General features: G+C 41.4%; 1 protein-coding gene across 2 annotated transcripts in view; it reads left to right on the top strand.

Annotated features, from left to right (window-relative positions):
- The window catches only part of Tprg1 (tumor protein p63 regulated 1), a 139,762-nt gene that overhangs the window by 56,625 nt on the left and 58,270 nt on the right, over nt 1-24,867 (top strand). For both annotated transcript variants that reach the window (XM_085685370.2, XM_085685371.2), the window contains one exon: nt 17,343-17,519. In XM_085685370.2, the coding sequence (XP_085541496.2) occupies nt 17,343-17,519 (177 nt within the window). The remainder of the gene's footprint in view (nt 1-17,342; nt 17,520-24,867) is intronic.

Raw genomic sequence — 24,867 nt, 5'->3', positions numbered from 1 at the left:
ATTCCATTAAAATTGAGAATAAGACATAGTCTGTCCACTCTCCCCAAATCTATTCAATACAGTATTTGAAATTCTATCTAGAGCAAAAAGGCAACTGAAGGAGAACAAGGGATCCAAATTTGAAAGGCAGAAATCAAAGTATTTCTGTTTGCCAATGATATGAAAGATAAACAACCCTAAAATTTCTACCAGGAAACTCCTACAGGTGATAAACACCTTTAGTTAAGTGGCTGGTTACATGAGTAACTAAAAAAAAGTAATTCTCCTATATACAAATGACAAACAGACTGAGAAAGAAATCAGATGAACTACACCCTTCACAATAGCCACAACAATATAAAACATCTTGGGATAACTTTAACCAAGCAAATGAAAGGCTTGTATGACAAAATCTTCAAGGATTTGAAAAAAAAGAAATTGAAGAAGATATCAGAAGGTGAAAAGATCTCCTGTGCTCATGGATCAGTGAAATAAACGCCATAAAAATGATCATCCAACCAAAAGAAATGTACAACTTCAATGCAATCCTTACCAAAATTCCAATTTTTTATAGCGCTTGAAATGACAATACTCAACTTCATATGGAAGAGGGGAGAGAAAGGAAGCAAGTGCCAGGGAATGGGAGAAGCTCTGTGAAATGCTGTATTCTAAACACAACACGGTCATTACACTCATAAAATCACAGCATGTATGGTTATCTCTACAAGACTTGTACAAGATCAAGCTAGCCCAAATTACAACACACATTATGGAAGAACTCACAAGGTTCCACCCCTGACTAAAGACATAGGCAATTGGTAACTGATAGAGGAAGAATCATTCTTTGGGGATGCAGCCACTAGTAAGTGGTCCATGCTCCAGTAGATGGCCTCGTACCCATATACATATGGGAAGCACTAAATGGATTTTGTGGTATTAAAAAATTCAGTGATACTGTTTTAGTGTTTCTATTGCTGTGAAGAGACACCATGAAGACAGCAACTCTTAAAAAAAATAATTGGGATAGCTTTCAGTTTTAGAGGTTTATTTCATTATCATCATGATGGAACATGGTAGCATGTAGGCAGACAGGGTGCTAGAGAAAGAACTGAGAGTCCTACATATTAATCCACAGGCAACAGGAAGCGAACTGTGTCACTGGGAGTAGCTTAAGCATACAAGATCTAGCTAGAGCATAGCCTACCCCAACAGCGACGCTTCCTCCAATAAGACCATAGATACTTCAACAAAACCGCCCCTCCTAATAGTGTTACTTGTTATGGGGGCCATTTTCTTTCAAACAACCATAAATATGAAGTTGGCAGACTGCTGTGTGTGAGGAGATCCAGAGGAAGCTGAAGGGGAGAAAAGGAGAGTAGATATAATCATATTTTATTGTGTATATAAAATTCTCAAAGAATAAAAATAAATAAATGCATAAATTAAGAAGATAGCATCAGGGTGTGGTTGGTGCGTGCTTACAAGCTCAGAACTGCAGTCTTGCTGCTCGTTGTGGAGTTTCTTATCCATGTTGCAATCCTCTTTTTGAGGTTCCAAATTGACCTCCTTGTTGCATTTATCTCTTTATCTGAATACTCTTAATGCTACTGATAATTTTAAAAACTGGACGTCTGGATTCCTTTTTCTGGCACTTTAGCCATGTCAGAACCTTTGGGTTTGATCATTGAGAAGGTATAATTTATGTTCTTTCAAACGTAACTGACTTGATTTCTCACTTTCTCATTTTTCTAACTGTGCTGTGTACTTCTGTTGGGGCAAATATATCTTTTAGGATTGTTTTCCATTTTTTAATTTTTATTTTTTATTAGGAAACCAAGCATTTTGGGGGGGGGTTGTGATAACCTCCCTATTTCCCTACTACATACAGAGGGAGAAGTGAGCAAAAACAGAAAAAATTTGACGGTATACCAGATATCACATGTAGTAAAAAGGTACCTAGAAACATCAACTACATCTCTAATGAGGCTAAAAAATGGAAGAAGCTAGGGTATTATTAGGATGAACTAGGATTTTAAAATTCATTAAAGGTGATGCTTGGTTTCAGATTCACAAAGAAGCAGAGGAGTTCTTGGTGCCTTCAACTTGGGGTCCTTCAAGTCCTATTTTTTTTTCTATTATAAACCTTTCAGTCCTTGGCTACATCTGGTTGGACACAGGGGCTAATCCCTTCTGGTGAACCAAGGAAACAATTTACACAAATGAGCTAATCTGTATGGAGCAGAATTCCTTCTCTTGAGGATTTGAGGGGGAGAGATTCAGGTCTGCACAGGAAGCAGCTGAAAGTTACAGGCAAGGTGGAACTAAAGAGGAATGAGAAGTAACCAATGCACACAACAGGACCACTCCAGTCAAGAGGAAACAGACAAGGACAGGAGAGGCACAGAGATTTAGATAGAGACTACCACCGCAAGCGTAGATCTGTCTACTCCAGGCTCCTGGGGCTCTCCAGGTCTTTTGGGGGCTAGATGCTCTGTTGTTCCTGTTCTTGGCTTTCAGTGGGATTCCCATGTTTTTTATAGCGTCTACCCACCTTCTGGGCTTGACTGGGTAGGACTGTGATCTCTGTACCCAGAGAGCCATAATTAATAGTCTACAGCAAGCAGATATCGTTCCCTCTTCACTAAAAGGAAAACTGTGGGGGAGAGGAGATGTGTAGGTTTGTTCCGTTCTTCCCTCCTCCTGGCCCCTCACCATGGGTCTCGTTCTTGGCTGCGGATCAAGCGAATTTCCTTCAAGAGAACTCAGGGGAGAAGAGGATGCTCCAGGGGTTGGACCTCTTATGCGCTCCTGGTGTGCTGTAGATGGCTTGAATGATTTACCATCTATTCATTAATTTTGTGTGGGGGGGGAGGAACAAGTGGCGAGTTCCAGATCCTTTTCTTTTCGTAGCTATTAAAATGTCATTTTGGTGGTGGTAGCATTGTGGGGAGAGCAAAATTGCCTCCCAGTGTGGAAAACATAGGAGGAAAAACACCTCGGTGGAATATACAGTGACTGGGATAGCCACCGGAAGTGGTGAACCTGAACACGCTGTTGCCTTGGTCACTTCATGCTAGGCCCTTGTCACTTGACTGAGGCGTGCTTCCTGAATCTGTAAAAATAGAATGTTATAGACATGTAATGTGAAAAGTGCTAATATGTTTCGGAGAATTGGCGATTGTTTCTTTCCGTGATCAGGTCTTTGCTTAAATTCCCTCCCCCTTCCTTGTGTCCTTTATGACTTTCACTGAAATATATCTCAGGGACTTGCAGGATCTCTCCACTGTGTGCTATTCCCACGGATCATCTCCAAACTCTGCTCTAAAACTTGTTTTTATTTTATGTGTATGAGTGTTTTGCCTTCATATATGTCTGTGCACTGCATGAATGACTGATGCTCATGGAGACCTGAATGTCGGGGTCCCTGGAACTCAAGTTGTGAACCATCACATGAGTGCCAGGTGGTGAACCCAGGTCTTCTACGAGGGAAGATAGTACACTGCCTCTCCTCAGCCCCCCTTTCTAGCATTTTATATCCTCCTTCCTCTGGGACTCTTCCTGGAATGTAAGCGCAGGAAGCCCCAGGTCCGTTTGGTACATCACTGTAGTCCTAAAGCCCATAACTGAATAACTTTGCATTTGGGGATCGGTAAGGGTAAGAATTACTTCTGATTTAGTTTACTGGTATTGCTTCTTAAAAGAAATTCTTTGTTCCGTGTAGTAGGATGTTCAATCGCGAATCGATAGAAATCGAATTTTCTGGTGAGCCATACTCCTGAGCTGCTTGCGGCCTCGTGACTTCTGAGCTGTGCTCCTGTCCGAGTTGACTTTCAGCTGGTCTGGCCAGGCTGTCCTTACATGGATGGAGCACACACCTCCTTCCATCAGCCCTCCTACTTATTGTGTCCAAGCTGCTCGGCTCCTAACCTTTGAAAGCAGCCCACACTGGCCACCTTTAGTGGGAATTTCACATATGGCTTATACTTGAAATCAGAACAACTTGAATGTGACATCTAATATAATGAAAATAAAAGCAGCCACGCTAGACAAATAGGCAAACATCCAGAAGTTTGCCTTATGTGTATGGAATGAGCAAATACTCTTTTCCTATCTTTAGGAAGTTGAAAACGGGTATTTGGTATATCCGAAAAGATTGACAGGCTTGAGACACTTTCTTTAAGTGAATTTGACTTGATCCTTCACTAATTGGTTTGTTAATTCCACACACGTTTCCGCAATTCTCAAGGGGTTTGGAAATGGTTTCCTTCGTTGTGATTGCATTACCAGCCGACTATAATGAACTAATTCACGTGTGCTTTGTCTTTCGTTTACATCTGTGTATGAAGCGTCTCTTTTCCTCACACAGCCCTGTAAGGCTCTTTGGTAATGCGACAGTGTTATCTTCATTTAGAGAGGTGGAAATGGAGTCTCAGGAGGAAAAAGTCACTTTTGCCTGATCTTAACAGCTCCTTTGACTCTGGGCCTGTGTGGCAGAGAGATGGTCCCTCCTCAGGAACCTAGCACTTGAAGGGGAGCCAGAGAAAAAGAACTTAAATTGTGGCTACAACCCGAGCTCCCTAAGAATCTTGACAAAATTTCTGCACACATACAAATCGTCTTCAGTGAACACAAGGAAAGAAAGAGATGTTTTAAGTCAGTGCCTTTGCACTGGGCTAGGCTGGGAGTGCGACCGGAAGCAGTAGGGTTCTTTCATCTTAGTTTTCCTGGTTTAAGACAGCGAGGGACTAATTCTCTGGGTTGGACATGAAATACTTAGAAATTCTCTGATGCATTCCAACATAAAAGGTTATGGAAATGCACAAATCTTTCAATGCTGCCCCAAAGTCCCCCAGGACTCAAGTTCAAAGAGCAGCGACCAGGCAGGCTGGATAGTTTTAGATATGACGGCAGTTCCTTGAGCAGGCCCGGGAAGTGTTTGGTTCACCACCATGCCACAAATCCTCCTCCTGCATGGAGCTTCTTACTAAAAGGTTTTAGGCACCCAGACCCCATGTCCATTCTCCTGAATCAGACATTTTGTGAGTTATAGCTAGCTTTTCTGAATGATTCTACCTCCAATTGTTTTTGTAATCTTTCTCTTTTTTTTCTTTCATTCTTTTTTGTTTTGTTTTTCGAGACTGGGTTTCGTTGTATTTTTGGAGCCTGTCCTGGAACTAGCTCTTGTAGACCAGGCTGGCCCTAAACTTACAGAGATCTGTCTGCCTCTGCCTCCCGAGTGCTGGGATTAAAGGCACGCACCACCACCACCTGACTCTTTTTTTAAAATTTGCTGTGTATACAGTGTTTTGTCTGCCTACAGACCAGATGAGAGTATCAAATCTCATTAGGGATGGTCAGGAGCCACCATATGGTTGCTGGGAATTGAACTCAGGACCTCTGAAAGAGCAGCCAGTGTTCATAACCACTGAATCATCTCTCCAGCCAGGTTTTGATAATCTCATATGCAACACTTCTCTTCCGGCCAGCCATCTTGCAACATGTCCTGCATTTGGGGACATGCTGTTCCTTCTGTCTAAACTTAATAATTCTATGTCTAGCTAGATCTCTGGATCATCCTTCAAGACATTCTTCAAACACAATTCACATTAAGTTTTTACTTTCTAGATGGCTTCAGGACCTTTCTTCGACAGAGTGGCTAATTAAAAGCATTGGCTGGGCTGGTGAGATGGCTTAGCTGGTAACGCTGACCATCATGAAGATTTTCAACCTGTGTTTTATCTCTAGAACCCAGATGGGTGGGGAAGAAGAAATGACACCAAAAGGTGTTCTCTCACATTCATCCATGTGCCTTGGGCATGTGTGCACTCACTCACACATATAACACATGTTACTCTCCCTCGTTATACTGTGGTTCCTCAACTGTGATTGTGTGGGACTCTGACCTTCCTCACAGAGTTGATGCCGGTCTAAAGGGTGCAATCCTCACGAAGCTCATAGAGGAAAATGTATCAAAAGGGAGCGTCAGGTAACGTTAACTGTTAACCAGGTATCAATTGCCTGTTGTATAAACCTCCATCTCATTTATAGCTCTAAATGGCAGTGTGCTTGTATTTCCCTCTTTAGTATATAAGCTTCTTAGAGGGTAGGGAACATGGTAGAAGCCTTCTTAACTCAATGAGAGGTACGTTATACAGACCTACACAGGCACTCAGTAACTCTGCTGACTTAATGGAGGAATGTAATGCCCGCAATGGATGGTCGTTTGGTAGTGTGGCAAGCTCAAGAACTCATTACACACATTCTGGGTAAATGCTGGCTATGTCTCTTGCTAGTTAGCATCCTGTCTTTGCTAGTTTAACCTAACAGAACACTATGTAAAGGATGGGTGGCACAGCAGACATTTCTTCCTTAGCCTTAGAGACTCAAAACCTAAGCTCCTCCTGCCGGCTGATTGGGGTAACTTGCTTGCAGGCCTTGTTTGTGGCCAGCAGAAGCTGCTTCTCAGTGTGTGCCTGTGTGGAGAAAGGAAGCAGTGTCTTTCCTTCCTGTGAGGTGCTCACTCTACTGTCCTCTCTTGATCTCACCTAACCCTAACCGCCTTCCAAGTCTCCATCCCACAGTGTCAGTGTTGGGAACTAGGGCTTCAACACATGGATGGATTCAAACAGGCAGCACAAAACGCTTCATCGTGCTTCAGTTTCCCTCTCTCTACTTACGAGGGCTGTCTGGTCAAGACAATCATAATATTTGGCATGGTATTTGATTGGGTTTCTAGGTCTTTCCTCTGTGTGTGAGAGAGGGGCGGGTATGTATATATGCATGCCTGTTGAAGCTAGACTTGTGACTCAGGTGCCCTTCATTCATTGACTTTTGAGACAGGGACTCTCTCAGGCCTGGAACTCTTCCAATAGACTGGGCTGTCTGGGCAGCAGACTGTCAGAGCTGTATGGGTCTGACTGTCCCAGCCCCAGTGTGACTCCACAAACCTATGACACCACACACAACATTTTTTTTTATGTGGGTTTGGGGTCTTGAACTTGGATCTTTGTGCTTGCAAGGAAGCAGTTAACAAACAGATATCCCTCTTTCCCTTGCTATCAGTTTCTTACGGGTATCCTCCATCTGCCCAATGTTAGGTGCATGTTAAAAAACACTCAAGAAATAAATTCTCCTGAGTTTTTTTTTCCTTCCTTCACCTTACAAAATGTCATCCAGACTTCTCAGCTTGTGCCTTCCCAGCACTGAGATCCTTGCCAGGCTGTAGAAAATGGCTTGCTTTAAGAGAACCTTCTGCCAGGGCATGGAATAGATGCCAGAGACTCTTTATCCTCAGCCCTGTGGGCCTCGGGCAGGGAACCATGAGACCACAGTTTGCTCCTGTGGATCTGAGTTGCCTTCATTCAGCCACACCTTGCTGTCAGGCACCATGCAATTCTTTCTTGTTTGTGTTCTTCCTCACAACATGGAGCTCTGGGTGTGCCAGGGCAGAGACCTTCTCGGCATTCCTAATAAGGAGCATAGAGCCTGGTACATGGCCGGTGCCACAGGTTTTGGGAAAAAAACAAAGGAATTACAAACAGCCAGGTTTAGAGACCTGGGAATAAGAAAGGTTTCTGGTATTGGAATTTTATTAGAAACTGTGTTTCTTTTGAAGGTCTCCCATTTCAAACAAACCAGAGTGGCTTAGAGGAATACTAACCAAATGATTGAAAGAATTGTATCTGGATCAACATTTTATAGGACTTCACTTAACTCGGGGCAGGGGGATACTTTGCTGGAATGCCATGTAGTTTTCAACAGTTTGTGTTTCAACAACAAACCCAAACTGGATTCAGGCTCTAGAACCCAGTGGCTGCTCAAGGAATGTGTGTGGAGTGAAGTATTTCTTGTTCTCCTTCTAGTCCACTGACACTGGGCCAAGATGCTGTGCCCTCTTCAAGCGCTTGAGCAGCACGTGTGAGTTGACTTGTTGATTACAAATAGTAACTTTATTCAGCATCAGGGGAAACGTCTGTACTGAGTGACAGATATGCATGGGTTTCTCCCTCTCTCTCTCTCCCTCTCCCCCCACGCCCCCTCTCTCTATCTCACACACACACACACACACACACACACACACACACACACACACACACAGAGAGAGAGAGAGAGAGAGAGAGAGAGAGAGAAGGGAAGAGAGAGAGAGAGACAGAGAGAGACAGTGAGAGACAGAGAGAGAATTCGTTTTAGAAGATCACTTACAAATGACAAATTCACCTCTTTGTCTCACAAAAACAACTGAAGTATCACTGGACTCAGGTCTGGGCTGCAGGAAAGGTGCCTGGGATGATCAGAGTTACTGGATCACGGGAAATGGGACCTGGTAACTTGTAGGATTAGTATAGCCAGTCATTGCTAGTTCGCTGTTGCCCTCTGCTGGTGAGTCTTGTTATCTCGGGGAAGCTGGAGCTGGAGTTCTCCCTGACTCTCTTCCCTGGTGCATAGGCTCCTCCAACCTATCAGCAAAGACAGGATGCTGATGTGGAGGGATGCTGATGCTGAGGTATGGGTACCAAGCACGACGACTGTGTCTCACATCGGGAGATAGGTGGTGGGTTTCTGTTCTTTCACCATGCCTTCTCCTTGTTTGTTGAGGCCTTGGTGGGTACAGCACAGAGACCCAGGTATAAATAAGGTGTAGATTCTGCACCAGAGGAATCTCCAGTCCATATGTGAGGTGAATCCAACACAGAAATAAATCATACTACAGAGATTGTGGCTAGGGCCACGGGATAGACACTGAAAGTGCCTTTGTTGTTCTTTGACGAAATGGCTTATCCACTTGGAGAATAAGGATCCATGCAGATAGCATATAAACTGGGAACCTGAAGGATCATTTGCATTTTCCATCTTTTAATTCAATTTAAAAATTTTTATTTTTATTTGAAAATTATTTGAGGGTTTCATAAAGGAGCACACTGTATTTACATCATTCCCAGCCCAGGCCCCTCCAGTTCCTTCCTTGTTCCCTCCCTCCCTTCCAAATTAAGGACCTCTGTAGATGTGTGTGTGTGTGCAGAGGAGGTGGTGGATAATGGAAGCCTATTAATGCTGTCCTGATCGGCATGCGTTTAGGGCTGACCATTTCGGATTAGGCTCTCCTCCCTGGGGAAAAGGAACAGTTTCTTCCCCCTTTGGTGGCCATTTTGTGGCTCTTCATGTAGGTGTGAAGCCTTGTTCAATTTTCCTCCGTCATATTGGTCCCTCGACTGCTGTGGTCCTTGCGGGCCTTATGAGAGCAGGTGGATTGTTCAGAGTTCATGGGAGTTAGCCTTTCTGGCCTGTCTGAAAATATGATTACATTACAGTCACCTCAGTTTCACTCATCACCTCCTCCCTAACTCCTCCTCTTCTGTGTAGATCTCCCTCCCTCCCTCCCTGCCTCCCTCTCTCTCTCTCTCTCTCTCTCTCTCTCTCTCTCTCTCTCCTCCTGCAGTTTTCCTATCCTCCTTTGTGTCCTGTTTTCCCCTCTCTATGGCTCTCTCCTCTAGTGGTCCCTTTTCTCTTTCCTGGCTTCCACGGTTGCTCAGCACCGAAGATGCAGAGCCAGGGTCACAAATAACAGAGAATATGTAGTGTTTGTCTCTCTGGGTGCAGGTTACCTCATCAGTATAATATTTTCTAATTCCATCTGTTTACCTGGAATTTTATTTTTTTTTATAGCAGACTAGAAGCCCCTATGTGTATGTACCAGGTTGTCTTTATCCATCCATTGGTTAATGGATGTCTAGGCTGCTTCCTTTTCTTGGGGATGCAGCTGCAGTGCTCATGACCGAGAGCATTATCTGTGGAATCTGGTGCCGCGTCCTTTGGGTAGGTGCCAAGGAGTGGTGTAGCTGGACCAGATGAGGGAGCTGCTTTTAGCTTTTTGAGAAGTCTTCCCACTGTTTTCCATAGTAGCTGCATCAGTTTGCAATTTGCCATCAGCTTTCTTTTCCTAGTCTTGGCTACTCTGTCTGGGGTGAGAGGAAGTCTCTAACTAGGAACCTGTGTGCTTGGGAATTAGCCCCCCACCCCGCCCCGATTTACAAATAGAAAATCCTAAAACCAAAAGGTCTGCACCACAAAGGACGCATTCAGTTGCTTGCAAGTCCACGGAGTGGGGAGAACCTTTGTCAGCTGGACTTCTCCAGAGGGTCAAAAGCCAGAGCTTTTTAGAACACATAGCTCTTAGAACACCACGAAACAAACAACCCAATTTAAAAATGGGTTATAGATCTGAACAGAAAGCTCTTGAAGGAAAGACAAATGGCTAAGAAATACCTTTGAAAAACTGTTTGGTTATCTTATCAGTCAGAGAAATGCAAATATTCTCTAATTTTAAAAGTAGTTATTTTGGACAAGGGAGACAACCAACTGCCGTTAAAGTGTTCATTTTGCGTGTATGAGGGCCCAGGTCTGTATCTCCAGAACCCCTGTGGAAACTGGGCGTTGCGATGGGTACCTATAATCTCAGCACTGGGGAGGGAGAGACAGAAGAACCCTCAGGTGCCTGACTAGTCAGTCTTGGCAATCTGTGAATTACAGTTTCATGAAAGACTCTGTCTCAAAAATAAGTTGGAGAAGCAATGGGGGACTCCTGACTTTGACCTCTGAACTCCACATGCAAGTGCATGTATTTGTATATGCCCATGTCACACAGACATGTATACTCATATCTATCTATCTATTTTATGTTTATATGCACACATATATTTGTCTATGCAAGTGTGTATGTGCACAGATATGCATATGCTCTCTCTCTATATATATATAACATATATAATATATATACTATATCTGCCTGTGCCATGAACACACATATTCTTTTTATATATATGCACATATGTATGCTTATATGAACACATATATACATACATATACATGTGTATATGCGTGTATATGTGTTCATATAAACATATATAAATAGAGTTCCAGTAAGTAAAATCATGCAGAAAAAGAAAAAAATTATTTTGAAATTTCACCACTCCAGAATAATAATGAATGTTAAAGTTTTGATGCATACAATGCTTGCCTTTACATTTTATTCTTTCTTATTATTATGGCATGAGCATTCCCCCAAACATACTTTTTTAAAATGGTCTAGTTTATGGGGAGGAATATTTCAATTTGTTGAAAATTATGATTAGAATCCCCAGACAGTATAAATAGTATGAGCATCAGTTCAAGATGAATGAGATATAGATCATACAATCATTAAAAGAACAATAATATTTCATCTGGGATAAAGGAAATAGATGTGCTGTGCCAGTACACAGTTGGAGAGACTAGAAGTGTTCATAGATGCCAAGCTGTACAGATGTAGGCATCTGTAGGCATTACCTAGGCATCTGTAGGCATCACCTAAGCATCTGTAGGCAATACATAGGCATCTGTAGGCATTACATAGGCAAAGGAGATAAGAAACATTGCCTGAAAAGGGACCAGCATGGACAAAATTTCTTAGAGTGGACAGAGTATAAAACCAAATAAACTAAAACCTAAGCAAAGAAACAGAAAAACAACAACGGAATCAGACAAAGGAGAATAGAGTCCAAAACTGGGCCTGAAACGAAGCCACTGGGGCCTGACCCTTCAAGGCAGGGTTAAATTTCATTTTCTACCAGGCATAGTGGCACATACTTATCAGCCAGAACTTGGGATGCTGAGGCAGAGTGTCCTCAAATGTTTGTACTACTTAATAAGTTTGAGGCCAGCTTGGGCTGCAGAGTAGATCTTGTCTCAAAAACAAACAAAGAAACAAGCAAATACATAAACCAAACCAAAAAGCTCTCCCCCCGAAAACCCAAAACATTAAAAATTTTTAAAAAAAACCTCCAAACTTTCTAGTTTCTTTTGTTATTTGTTCTACGAGCTACTGAAAGAACCCACTAAAGTTTTTTAAGTCAGGGTGAGTAATTGTGAATTGATTTTCTTACATAACAAAAAAAAATCAAACCATCTGAACAAAATACACAAAAGACAAATGGACAAACACACCAAGAGCAAAGTCCAGGACAGAACCTGCCCCCAGTGAAGTAGGGTGCAGAGGTCAGCAGGAAGAGCAGGAGAAGGTAAAGCAGGCCTAGGTGGCCACTGTGGGACAATGATCTTTTATCCTGTCACTGCTATTATTTTTAATAAAATGTTGATTGGTCAGTAGCCAGACAGGAAGTATAGGCAGGGTAACGGCGACCAGGCAGGAAGTAGAGGCGTGGCAACAAGAATTAAAGTTTCAGTCTGCAGTTGTCACAGAGGAAGCCACACACCAAGCAAGCAAATGTGACTACCTTGCCATAAAAGGCACCAAGCCATGTGGCTAGCACAGGCAGGAATTATGGACAAATATAAGTTATAAGAGTTAATAAAAAGCCTAAGCTAATGGGCCAATCAATTTATAATTAATGCAGACCTCTGTGTATTTCTTTGGGAGTGAACGAATGCAGGACCTGGTGGGACAGAAACCTCAGTCAACAAATGGCACCCAACATGGGACAACTGCATCCACAAAAAGCCCAAGAGAGCTTGGGGAATAATTCTAGACAGAAAAGAATAGAGTAAAGCCTGGCTTATTCATAGCAGCACTTTTCTTGGGTGGGCTCTGCTTGCTAGAGACAAGCGCTCTCATTTAAGAGAGGCTTCCTGACTCAGCTTTAGCTGAAAAACCTTGCAGCTCTTTTAAGAGGTCCTGCCACAAAATATTTAAATGGTGTTGATAAAAAGCTGACTACATACTTTTTGGTGGTGGCAGGGACCTTAAAACACCTTAGAGTTGTGACAATAAGCATGACTCTGGCTGGTACCTCTGCCATGAGGCTAGACTCTGAGAAAAAATCTAAGGAATGGACTGGATCCAGCCACTGAAATCACAGCTTTAATCTTAGCCATATCACTTAGCAAATTAAAAATGCATGTGGTCAAAAAAGAGAGATATACAGTAAAGATAGATCTAAAGATGAAGAAAACATTTAAATGGTTTACTGTATATTTAAAAATACATGTAGGCTTGGGAGAAAAAAAGGATAAAGTCCTTAAAATAAAAAAAAAATAGAATAGTTGGTTGTGATGGCACACACCTTTAATCCCAACACTTGGGAGGCAGAGGTAGGTGAATCTCTGTGAGTTCAAGGACAACCTGGTCAACACAGTGAATTCCAGGACAGCCAAAGATACACAGAGAACCCTATATCAAAAAACCAAAAATTAAAAATAAAAATAAAAAAATCAAGTTTAAAATAAAACCACATAAAAATGAAAAAATACACAGAGTATCTGGATACTGTATATTATTATGTTGTCATTAAATTGCTTAACAGCTGAGGAAGGAGCAACAGCTGCTAAAAGATATTTAAATATAAATTCTGCTAGATTAAGAAAACAAATATTTTGTAAATGCCTTGACTTTAAAATTGAAGTCAAAAGATATGTTACTTTGGAGAAGAGGCTTTACTTTTGTTTCCATAGAAACTGAGAGACTGTAGATTCCTTCTAGGTTAAAAAGAGAATATTTAATCAAGAAAGACCCCCCTGAGAAATCTCCAATAGGAACAGATGGCCCAGATGTCTGAATTCTATATCCAAAACAGCCTCAAAACTGCTGGTTGAGATGATCAAGCCTTATAGGGTACTCCAGTCAGGACTTGATCATAATTCTAAATTTTCTTTAGGTCCTTATAAGATTATCAGCATCCCCAATCATCAGGGAGTAGCCTAAAAACTATGCCCACATTCCTCCAAAATGAACTATGGATATATTTCTTTGTTTAAAATGTTGGTTACAAGTTGTTATAGATAATGGTCAGGAGAAAAGATAAACAAAGGAGATTAGATTCAGAGTTCTTGTTTTTTTTTTTTTTTAATGGGGAGAAGTGCTGTGGGAAATGGTCTTTTATTCTGTCATTTGTATTATTTTTAATAAAATCCTGATTGGTCAGTAGCCAGGTAGGAAGTATAGGCAGGGTTATGGTTATTAGGCAGGAAGTAGAGGCATGGCAATGAGAATTATGGGAAGAGGAAAGTTTCAGTCTGCAATTGTCACAGAGGAAGTCACACACCAAGCAAGCAAGATGTGACTACCTCACCAAAAAAGGCACCAAGTCATATGGTTAACACAGACAAGAATTATGGGTTAATATAAGTTATGAGAGTTAGTAAAAAGCCTGAGCTAATGGGCCAATCAGTTTATACTTGATGCAGACCTCTGTGTATTTCTTTGGGACTGAAGGAATACAGGACCTGGTGGGACAGAAACCTCAATTGACAAAATCTGTGCCTAGATTGGACATCTCAATATTCATTTTAGGACCGTGTACCTATGTGCAACATACCCAGTGTACCATTTTAGTTTATGTATCTTTAAAACAGGAGTGATCACGTTTAGACTAAAGGGTTAGATTTTGTGGGTAGTAAAAGAGAGCATTGATGTCCCAGACCTCAGTAATCTCCCCAAGCTGCGGCAGAGCTGTGTGGCTGTTACTCCTTTTCCTGTGTTTGCTATTATTGCCCTCCAGCCTTCAAGGGCATTCGTCTCAGGACTATGTGGTTGAGGTGTCTGCATGAGTTCTATAAGAAATGAAGATATGATTGAAGTCCAAATAAACACCACCACCTAGGAGCTGGAGCTGGTGGTCAGAGCTTTTTATAGGCCTGTGTGTTTACTTGGATTCAGGCCTCCCGACATGTAAATTATGCAGAGTCTGTGTCACAGCAGAGCACTCTGTGTTCCTAAAAAGAATCCTCTTTTTTTTTTTCCCCCGGAATCCTTTACCTTTAAAATAAATCTCATTATGGAGTGCTGACATTTTCAGTAAAACCATTCAACCAAAAGCTGCAGGGTTTTTTTTTTCTTTTTCTCAGACTTTAAACAAGTCTGGTTTATTAGACAGCCATGTATATAACACACTGCTAAGCAGACATGATCTATTTTGAGAAGTTTACGCAGATAGCTGGTAGGACACCTCAGTCTTTCCATCTTCCTAAGACAGACCGTGTTAAGTCAACTATCAAGAATCATCTCTCTGGGAAGTAGGAGTTGAAGGCTGCTGTTTAGAGTGGGTGGGAACCACAGAATCCTGGCTTCAGTGAGACTGCTTGGATTCGAGGCTGCTTCTTTGCACCATCCTGTAACTCTGACTTAACTTTCTATCTAGAACAATGGCCATTGTCCACTGGGGTTCCAGCCAACGCTCGGCTACTATGCCCACTCGTTTCCCTTTCTATTTTATTTTGTCTCCAGTTTCCTCTCTCATTCCTCTACAGTTCCTCCTCCCATGGATGTAACTTCATTTCCTGTTTCCCATCTTTAGACCACAAAGAAAGTGACATATAGATCCCGTTGCTCAAAGCCCCTTAGTGACCTAAGTCCACACCATAGTAAGCACTGAGAAGTTTAGATCCCCAATGGAGTCATTTCCATACTCCTCCCTCAGAATAATGAGGTACGTATTGTATCCATTTCATAGACAAGTTGCTTACACCAAAAGTTTATAGCTCTAATTGTAAAGGATTACTAAATGATAGAATTCATCTTTTCATTCATAATAGTCATCTCCTCAAAGGACCCAAAATCATCCTTGACATCTGCTCATTTTCTCAGACACATGTTTTTATTTCATAGACACAGACACCAACCCTAACCTTAACCATTTCCTCATACATTTTTGTACAAATAGGGCTGATAGTCCATACTTACTTGAACCACGCCACCTTCTATAAGCAGTATTTATTCTGTATGGCCAGTGTCCTTACGGTGCTTGCTGCTGAACACTTTGTACTTTATTCTTTCTGAGAACTTATGCAGATGAAAGAAATCAGACAATGAAATTAGCCAGACTCAAAGATGGTACAACTTTGTGAGCTTAAATACAGTTGAAATCGCCGCTCAGAACGGAAGCCATGGGGCTTCACATTGGATTTTATACTTTCACTCTCAAATATATTTATGTAATTATAATAAAATTACATGTAATCGCAATCATGTAATAAAATACAATGCATTTGTAAAATGCTTTAATAAATTAAAATTTAAAAATAAATTATGTAGATATATGCAGGAAGAGAAAGGGTTAAGCTGCTTCTAGACAACTCAATAAGGTGACAGGCTTAAAAGGCAGCTTAAGAAACCCACAAATTTGAACCACAACTAGAACACCAAGTATTCTCACTGCTGTAAGACGACTCTGGGCAAAGTCCAGGTCATATAGAGATGGGCAGTTTGTCTTAGGAGCCTAGGTTAAGGGGAAACTGCGCAGTAAAGTGCAGGGAACAGAGTCATTCGCTTCACATTTCAAGAACTACACCATGGTTTCTGCTCGGGAAATGGTTGGGGACAGGACGTCCATAACACTCCACCACTAGATTGATTATATGTGCTCAGAACTCAGTCAAAAATTGGTCACAAAACAAACAATGCCAGTTGTTAACTAAAAAGCACACAATAAATTCTAATAAGGCATAAAGTCTCTTTAAAATTAATTTATCTTTATATATGTGCTTATTTTGACAGCATGCATGTATGTGCATCATGTATATGCCTGGTGCTCATGATGGTCAGAAGAGGGTGGACTCACAGATGGCTGTGGCTCACCATGTGGGTGCTGGGAATCAAATCCAGGTCCTCTGGAAGAATAACTAGTGATCTTGACTGCTGAGTCATCTCTCTGGCCCCATAAGTCATAAAGTCTTAAATCCTGAAGAATCTGCTCTACTGACAAGAACTGCAGAATATGATCACTCCCTCTTAATCAGAAAGCACTATTGTATTTCCTTTCAGAATTCTTAATTCACAGTCAAAATACTTCCTGTTTCCCCCAAAGGCTCTCTCACTTTGGGAGCGAGTCAAATCAGTGAGCACTTACCAAGTGTCTGTTGCTCAGATGCTTGGCTATCTATCCACAGTTGGATGTGAGGTGATAAGCTTAGATCATGGTAGTCTCTGCATCTAAGTCTCTGCTTCCTCTCCGCATAGCAAATGGTTCCTGGAGATCAGTGTAAGCTAATTGGCCATGAGAGGGCTTTGTGGTGTAGCCTGAGTTAGGACAATGACATTCCTGGTATCCTTGGAGGAGGACTGCTCCATGAAAGTTTCTTAGGAGAGCCGGAGAGGTGTGAAGTACAAATTGGTTGAAAGCCAAGATGATACAGACTTTGGTTTCCTCAAATGAGTTTGTCTAATGGGGAACCATCGGGAGCTCCGTGGTCATAAGACGTTTCTTTCCCTGACTTCTTTATCCTTCACTCATCTCTTACACCTGGGACAGATCGACAAAGAGTGGCAGTAGGTATTTCTCAGTCCCTGTTCTGGGCAGTGCTTGATGTTTTAGTGAATGCTGTTGTTGCTATTCGAGAGGCCATGTAATTGTTTCACCCTGTGTTTGTCCCTACAGGATTGATCACTGGAACAACGAGAAGGAGAAGATCCTGATGCTCACAGACAAGACCCTCTTGATCTGCAAATATGACTTCATCATGCTTAGCTGTGTGCAGACGCAGCAGATTCCTCTGAGTGCCATCTGCCGCGTCTACCTGGGCAAGTTTGTCTTCCCGGGGATGTCTCTGGACAAGTGAGTATGATGTCTTGCACTTGAAGACGCTACGAAGCCAGACAGACATATGCAGAGAAATCAATTATGTGGTCAATTGAATAACATAAGCTGGAAAAGCAGAGGAGAAGGGAAGTCCTACCATTAAGCTCATCGATGCATCAAGTTAGCTTCTATTCTATGATAAGCACCAGAGATGTGATTTTATAAGCAAATTGGTAATTTAGAATGAGACCCTAAGTAAATAGATGCAGTTAGGTAGGGAAAGCTATGGGAATATAGAGAAAAAGTTTCTAGTCAATTCATAAGGCAAACAATTAGAGGAGGTTTCCCTGTAGAAACACATGAGCTAATATTTGGGTAGGAGCTACTAAGGCAGGCAGTATTCCAAGCAGGAGGAACAACATAGCCTGAAAGAGAAAGACATGACTCAGTTGTTCTGTAAGACTAGATGGACAGGTCTCACCAAAGTCAGTGCCCCACCATAGACAAATGCCCACCCGGAAAAGTGTAAATGTTGATGCAAGAGAGCATCCTTTGGTACCTAATCTCATTAACAGTGTGTATAATGAAACTTTCTTACTTTGACAGTAAGCTGGTGTAGATGAGAGACATTCTGAAGTCATATACAACTTATCTACAAGATGGTTAGACTAGTTCTCAGCTTGCCATCAATACAAATTTTTGGTTATTCATTCCAAAATCATTATTATTCTTCCAATCATCCTTAGACTTTTAATTACCCACATTATTCATTGCCCAGAGAGACAAACACATGTCGCATTTATTAAACAAAAGAAGGGGAGATGTTGTGGTCCCCAGGATTCTACAGTGAGAATGCAGCTGACAAAATCACCAGGCTAACCCAGAAGGATCACATTCCATTGGAGGAACCCCATTCGCAGAGCACCCTCAGATCCAGTTAGCTAGTCCCACGTGCTGTAAGCATCTGGTCTGAACCCTGAGAGGGCACTGAGACTGGCACTCAGAGGTCTCTGATAAACTAGATTTTTTAAAAAATATATTTTTGTTTAATTTACATTACAAGAATGTGAAGAGAGCAATAAAATTCCTCTTTTTATTTTTATTTTTTTCTAGAGCAAGCATTTGTCCTTTCGGATTTGTTAGAGATGAACCAGCTAAACTTCTCCCTATCATTTATTTAGTATCCCTTTCCCTATTGGTTTGAAATGTACCTGCATCATATATTGCCTTCTTCACACATCTCTGGGTATTTCCACAGTTTTTATTCCATTCCGCTCACCAAACACAGTGCAGTCCCAACTATTTTCCAGCACAGAACTCTGTGCTGACATGAGTAAGGTACAGTAGTCTGTCATTTGTCACTCTGGTGTTGTCACAGTTTAACATATGCCTTGTCCTGTCCTCAGACAGTAAGTTAGGAGATAGTCTATTCTTTATCTTTTAGAAGATTTTGTTTATGAGTGATTGGATGTTTGATAGCATTAGCATGGGAAATCTTGACATCACTAGGTGGAATAATTTCTAAAATTATTTAGAATAGTATATAATTATGCTTTCTTTGATTTACTTTAATTTTAGTGAACTGTGTTTTTAAATACATTTCTTAAGCATATTGGGCTGGTTGGGTTTGATGTTATAAAGTTATTAACAGTATTCCTCATTTCCCCTTTGATGTCAGTACAATATCCTAGCAATGTCTTCACTTCTCTCTAAGGGCGATCTGTATCCTCTGGGTTTCCTACTCATCTGTTCATTTAGATTTAAAGAGACACGCCTTTTGCTTCCGCTGCACTTCCCTATTGCCTGATTACTATTTACCGAATTTGGCTCTTTTCTCTACAATTTATTTTACCCGTCTATTTGGGGTTTGCTTTTCCTCTTTCATAGCTGCTTAAAGAAGAAAGCAAGATTATCATGTAAGATCTGCCTTGTTTTCTACTGTGAGTACTCACAGTTAGACTTGCAACTATTGTTTTTCATGCCTCACAGAAATTGAAATGTGTTGTCTTTCTCGTTCCATTCTGTGATATTTTCTATTTATTTTTCTGGTGGTTTCTTCCTGAATCCATAAATACTTTGCAAGCTGGAATTCCTATTATCTGATTTTTTTCTAAATATCTGTATAGTACTGAATTTTCATTTAGAGAACCTATATCTTTAAATTAAAAATATTACTTTACTTTATAAATATTTCATTTGCATGTACATTGTGTACCACGTACCTGTCAGATGCTCATAGAGGCCAGAAGAGGGCATCAGATCCCCTGGATCTGGAGTCCCAGACTAGTGTGGGTTGCCATGTGGGTGCTGGAAATCAAACCCGTATCCTCTGTAAGAGCAGCCAGTGATTGTAGTCACTGACCCATCTCTCCTGCCTCAAGAACTCATGTCCTTCACTTAAGACCTTATGAATATGCTGAGATTTAGTTTATGAACTAAACTGCTATCTATCTTCAAGACGGTACCAATTTTATGTTTAAGTTGACTGAAACATGACTTAGGTTAATGTATTTGATAATGTTAATTTAGCGATCTGCACTGTGACTGAATTGTATCCAGCTTTACCGTGGTTGCCCATTAGTCAGTTTTATTGTAGCCATGATGAAGTACCTTCAAAAACCAGTCCAAAGGACAGAAGGGTTGACGTTGGCCAATGATTCCAGACAATTCAATCCAAGTTGTCTTGGACCTATATGATCGAGCATTTGTCAGCGCTGGGAAGCAGGTGGAGGACATAGTTCATGAGGAACAGGGGTCAGAAAGAGAGAAAGCCAGTGATTAAGGCCAGACCCTCATTAGGTCTCTTATTCCAACTAGCTCTGTCTCTTAAGCTAGTGCCACTCTCTAGGGATTAAGTGTTCAATACATGAGCTTTTGGGACATTTCAGACACATACAAAAATGCATCTAAGAGAAATGAAGTATTAAAAGCTGTCATTGTGTAACTTAGTTCTTTTATTAGTTTTGCCATTTTTGCTTCTTTTTTGGATATGTTTATATATATGTATACATATATATGTATAAATGTATACATATATATATATATATATTCCTGATAAGATGATCTTTGTTTCCTTATTCAATTTTCCCCTTTAAAATATTTTCTTAAAAAATAGGTAAATTTGTGTGCATCTGTATGAGTATTTTACTTTCATTATTTTTATTTTATTTATATATTTATGTTTTGGTGCTTTGAGACAGGGGTTTCTCTGTTGCTTTGGAGCCTGTCCTGGAACTAGCACTTGTAAACCAGGCTGGCTGGCATTGAACTCACAGAGATCTGCCTGCCTCTGCCTTCCAAGTGCTGGGATTAAAAGTGGGTGCCACCACAGCCTGGCCATTATTTTTTAAAAATGAGTTGTTGGGTTTTTTTTTTTTGAGTATGAGTTTATGTGTATCATGAACCTCTAAGTACTTCAGGGGGCCAGAAGAGGGCATCTGATCCCTTGGAGCTAGAGTTAGAAAAGGTACGATGCTGGCAACTGAACCTGGATCCTCTGCGAGAGGGGTTCAGTGGTCTTAAACGCCAAACCACCTCCCAGGCTTCTCAGGGTTTCTCTCTATCCTTGGCAATGCCTGGTGTATTAAAGATTGGTTTTAAATCTGATATTATTTCAGCACCTCCACTGTTTTGATACTTACATTTCCCCACTAGAACATCCCTTTCCATCCTTTCGCCTCTACTGACTGGCTCTCTGTATTTCCTTGTAGCAGTCCCACAGATCTCACAGCTAATCCAGTCCAGCTATCGCTGCCTTGTAACTGGAGTGGTTACTCATGTCTGTGCTTTTGATGTGACTGGCTGCCTGCTGCTTGCTCCCTCTTTTTTTTCTTTTATTTTGGTTCTTTTGCTCCTTTTTTGCTCATATTTTGATTAAATATTTATCCTATTCAGATTTTAGTCCATCCATTGCCTTTCATCTATAGTATGTGTTTTGGTTGCTTTCCGGTGGAGTTCATCAGCCTAGTGTTATCAGAGGCTTGGAAAGGGGAATTATTAATTCTGGGAAGCTGTTTTGCATTGCATCATGTAGAGCCTTCAGCAGTATTCCTGGACACATCTCTATCTACCACCATCTACTAGTGATCACTCAGGGTTTTTCTATAGCTTTGCCTTTTCCAGAATGCCACATACTTTGAAGCTACATAATAGACTTTCCAGATTGGTGCCTTTGACCCAGAAATATTTATTTTAGATTACTCTGTGTGTTTCATGGCTTAATGAGTCTTTGAGTAAGAGTGTATACACACTTACTTCCTCTATTATCTTTAATTTACTGAATATTTCACATTCAAACAGCTAGTTTTTTCATTCACAAATATTTGAAAGTGATGCTTTTGTTCTCTGAGTTACAAATCTGATACATGATACTTAGACACACAGTCATTATATTTGTATTTATTCTCTTTGCCTATTTATTTAGTAATTTTTTTTTTTTGGCTACTGGATCCATCCATTATGGGCTGAAAGAGAGGAACTACATTTTCCTGTTAGCAAGTTGATGGTTTTACTTTTATCAGTGTACATTATGAATATGGATAATGTGCTCTTCAATCTACAGACTCAGTGGGATCTTTTCTAATTCATGTGTGTAGTCTGTGTCTCTTTCTGCTGTTGACTGGCTCTAGCCATAACTGAATACCATATTCTATTGTTTGTGTTCACCTCTTGTGCAACATCGGGGTTTAATACGTTTTGCTTACCATAAGCATTATTACTTTAGTGGCTATTTTCTTGAGTAACCCTTCCACTTGGCATTCTCTCTTAACTTACGCTGAACCCCCACTTTGAAAGCCCGGAGACCCCTGCGTATTTTCTCAAGTCTCCCCATCCTTTGCCCCCTTAGTTTCACCAAACAATTTTTCCTTTTATGGAATATTTTGTTCACTCTCCCACGGCGCATCCAATTATTACCATTGGGAACTGATGTAACTCCAGGCTTCCTAATTAACCTGTGCGGGTTGATCCAGCATTGTGTCCTGCAGTTAGAGTGAGAGAGGCTGGGCCAGCTGCCTGCAGCTGTGCACCAGAGGTCGGCATCTGACTGGAAGGGACTCTTGAGTGAGTACTGTTTAGGAGTTTTTGCAGGGACTTCGACATCAGGGCGCTGGATTGGGAGCACAGCTCGGGGTTCCATCCCCAGTTTTCCAGCTGGGAGCTATATTTCCTTATTTTTTTAATAGTCATTCTGCTTCATTAACAGCCTCAGTGTTAGGTTCTAATGACAGGACAGAGATATGTACTTTGTAATATACCCCACGATTATCAAGTGTTCGCAAGCTCTGATTTTCTTCGAGATTAAAACTTTTGTTAACATGGGACTAAGGAGAATAATTTGATTGTTATCTTTGCTTCCAACCGAGTTGGCCTTTCTCAGGTATTAAGTCACTGTTATTAGGTCAGAGGCTACAGCCGGCAGAGTAGGAGGCAAGGGTGAACCTCTGGCTGAAGAGCAAGACAAATGGATGCCTGAGAAAATCTGGGTAGAGTCCAGTGAGTTCCCCCCTTAAAAGAAACTACAGCTAAGAACTCTGGAGGAAAACCTATACCTCCTGGATGCCGGTGCTAATGCTGTTTGTCAAGTGTGTTCTCCTCTGTCATAGTCCACTCTCAACACTCAGGGATAAGCAAGGCTGGCCGCATTTTATAGATAAGAAAAATGGGAGGTTCTGTGGTCTAGACACCATCAGCTGTTGCCTATCATAGTTGGGTCTCCAAGCCTCTCCTCTTCACCTCTTTTTTTTTAATTCCCTCTTCTCTTAGTCTCTTTTACTCCCTTCCTCTCCCCTTCTCTCTTCCCTCCTCTTATCCCCCCTCTCTTCCCCTGCCCTCTCTTCCCCTTCTCTCCAGTCTCCTCCTCCTTTCCCTTGCCCCCCCTTTGGTTTTTGTTTGTTTTGTTTTCTTTTCTTCTTTGTCTCTGCACTTGGTCTTTCTCTTCTCCTAATACGAGAACTATGCCTTCTCCTCAACCATGAGGACCATGAGAATTGAGTAGATGATGCACTAATGTATGTCATATGCTGGTATTTACAAAACAGCTGTTTCATTAATTCAGTTTAGTGTGTGTGTGTGTGTGTGTGTGTGTGTGTGTGTGTGTGTGTGTGTGTGTAAAGAAAAAGAAGGTGTACTGGCAGGAGAAAACTAAAGAATTGAGATCACTTATTTATGAGATGAACGAAGAGGGATTTTCTTAGGTTAGAATATTCACCATAGACCAAACCAGAAAGTCGCCTGATCTCTAGTGGGAACCCCAAATGTTATTTCTTTCATAATTAGATCCATTCCTAGATTTTAATTGAAAACTAATTTTCATAATTGTGTTGTGTTTATAACTTGCCAGAAAAATAGGTGGAGGGAAGTCTTGGTTTTCACCATATGAGTAAACCCTCCCACACGATTCTATGCCATTTGAATCTGGACAAATCACTAGAAGAGTTTGCTCATTTGATACTGAGTTTTGGCGTTTGGTCCATACTGGCCTCAAACTAACAACTACCCCAACTTAATGTCCTGAGCATTGGGGCCATGTGCTGCCATACTTGACGTGACTTTAGCTCTAATGTGCCTCAATTTCCCCTCATGAAATATCAATAGTTAAATCCTTGCAGGCCACTTTTTAGGCTTATTGGAGCATTACATGATCAGCATGCGAGTGTTTTGTAAATATATTGAAAGGTGAGGAAACTCACATTGGCTTGTCACCTTAAAAATATGTTCCCAGAGAGTCATCGGGAAAATCAGATTCTGAGTAGCAAATGACTTTCCTCCTCCTGGAAACAGAGGTTGGGGTCCTCTGAGAAGAAAGTTCCCTGGTTTGTTGTCTTTGGAGACCCCCACCTTTGCCAGTATCTAATTCTCCCCCCCCTCCCTCCCTCTCTCTCAGGCAGGGTTTCTCTGTGTAGCCCTGGTTGTCTTGAAAGCAGCTCTTAAACCAGGCTGGCCTCAAACTCAGAGATCCACCTGCCTCTGCCTTGCCCAGTGATGGGATTAAAGGTGTGTGTCAACCTAATTCTTATTCGCAAATGCATCTTAATTTTTGAAGGGGTCATTTCTTGCACTCTCTTCTCATTTGAACTCTAACAGGCAAATCTACCTCTGAATGATCTGGATCAATTTGCTTGAATTCATTGCCTCTGCTTCCTCATTTGTACGTCCCACTGGAGGTGGGATGTCATAATGCCAGTCTCCTGGGCCTTTGCTGCCGTTTGATGAGGTAAACATGCCCAATGCTGAGAACAGCATCAGATGAGAATTAAGCGCGCGAGCAGCAAAAGCGCACATAAAGGCTTGGTGGCACCTCGTCCTGACCAGCTTTCCCGATCGGTCTCTTGTCCTTGCTGAACCTCATTTTGCTGATGTGACAAAGCCTCTAGCCTGCGCTGTT

The sequence above is a fragment of the Myodes glareolus genome, chromosome 2, assembly GCF_982192425.1.
Source record: "Myodes glareolus chromosome 2, mMyoGla1.1, whole genome shotgun sequence".
Taxonomy (NCBI): Eukaryota; Metazoa; Chordata; class Mammalia; order Rodentia; family Cricetidae; genus Myodes; species Myodes glareolus.
The sequence above is the reverse complement of the archived record's forward strand: the minus strand, read 5'-3'. Positions and strand labels throughout refer to the sequence as shown.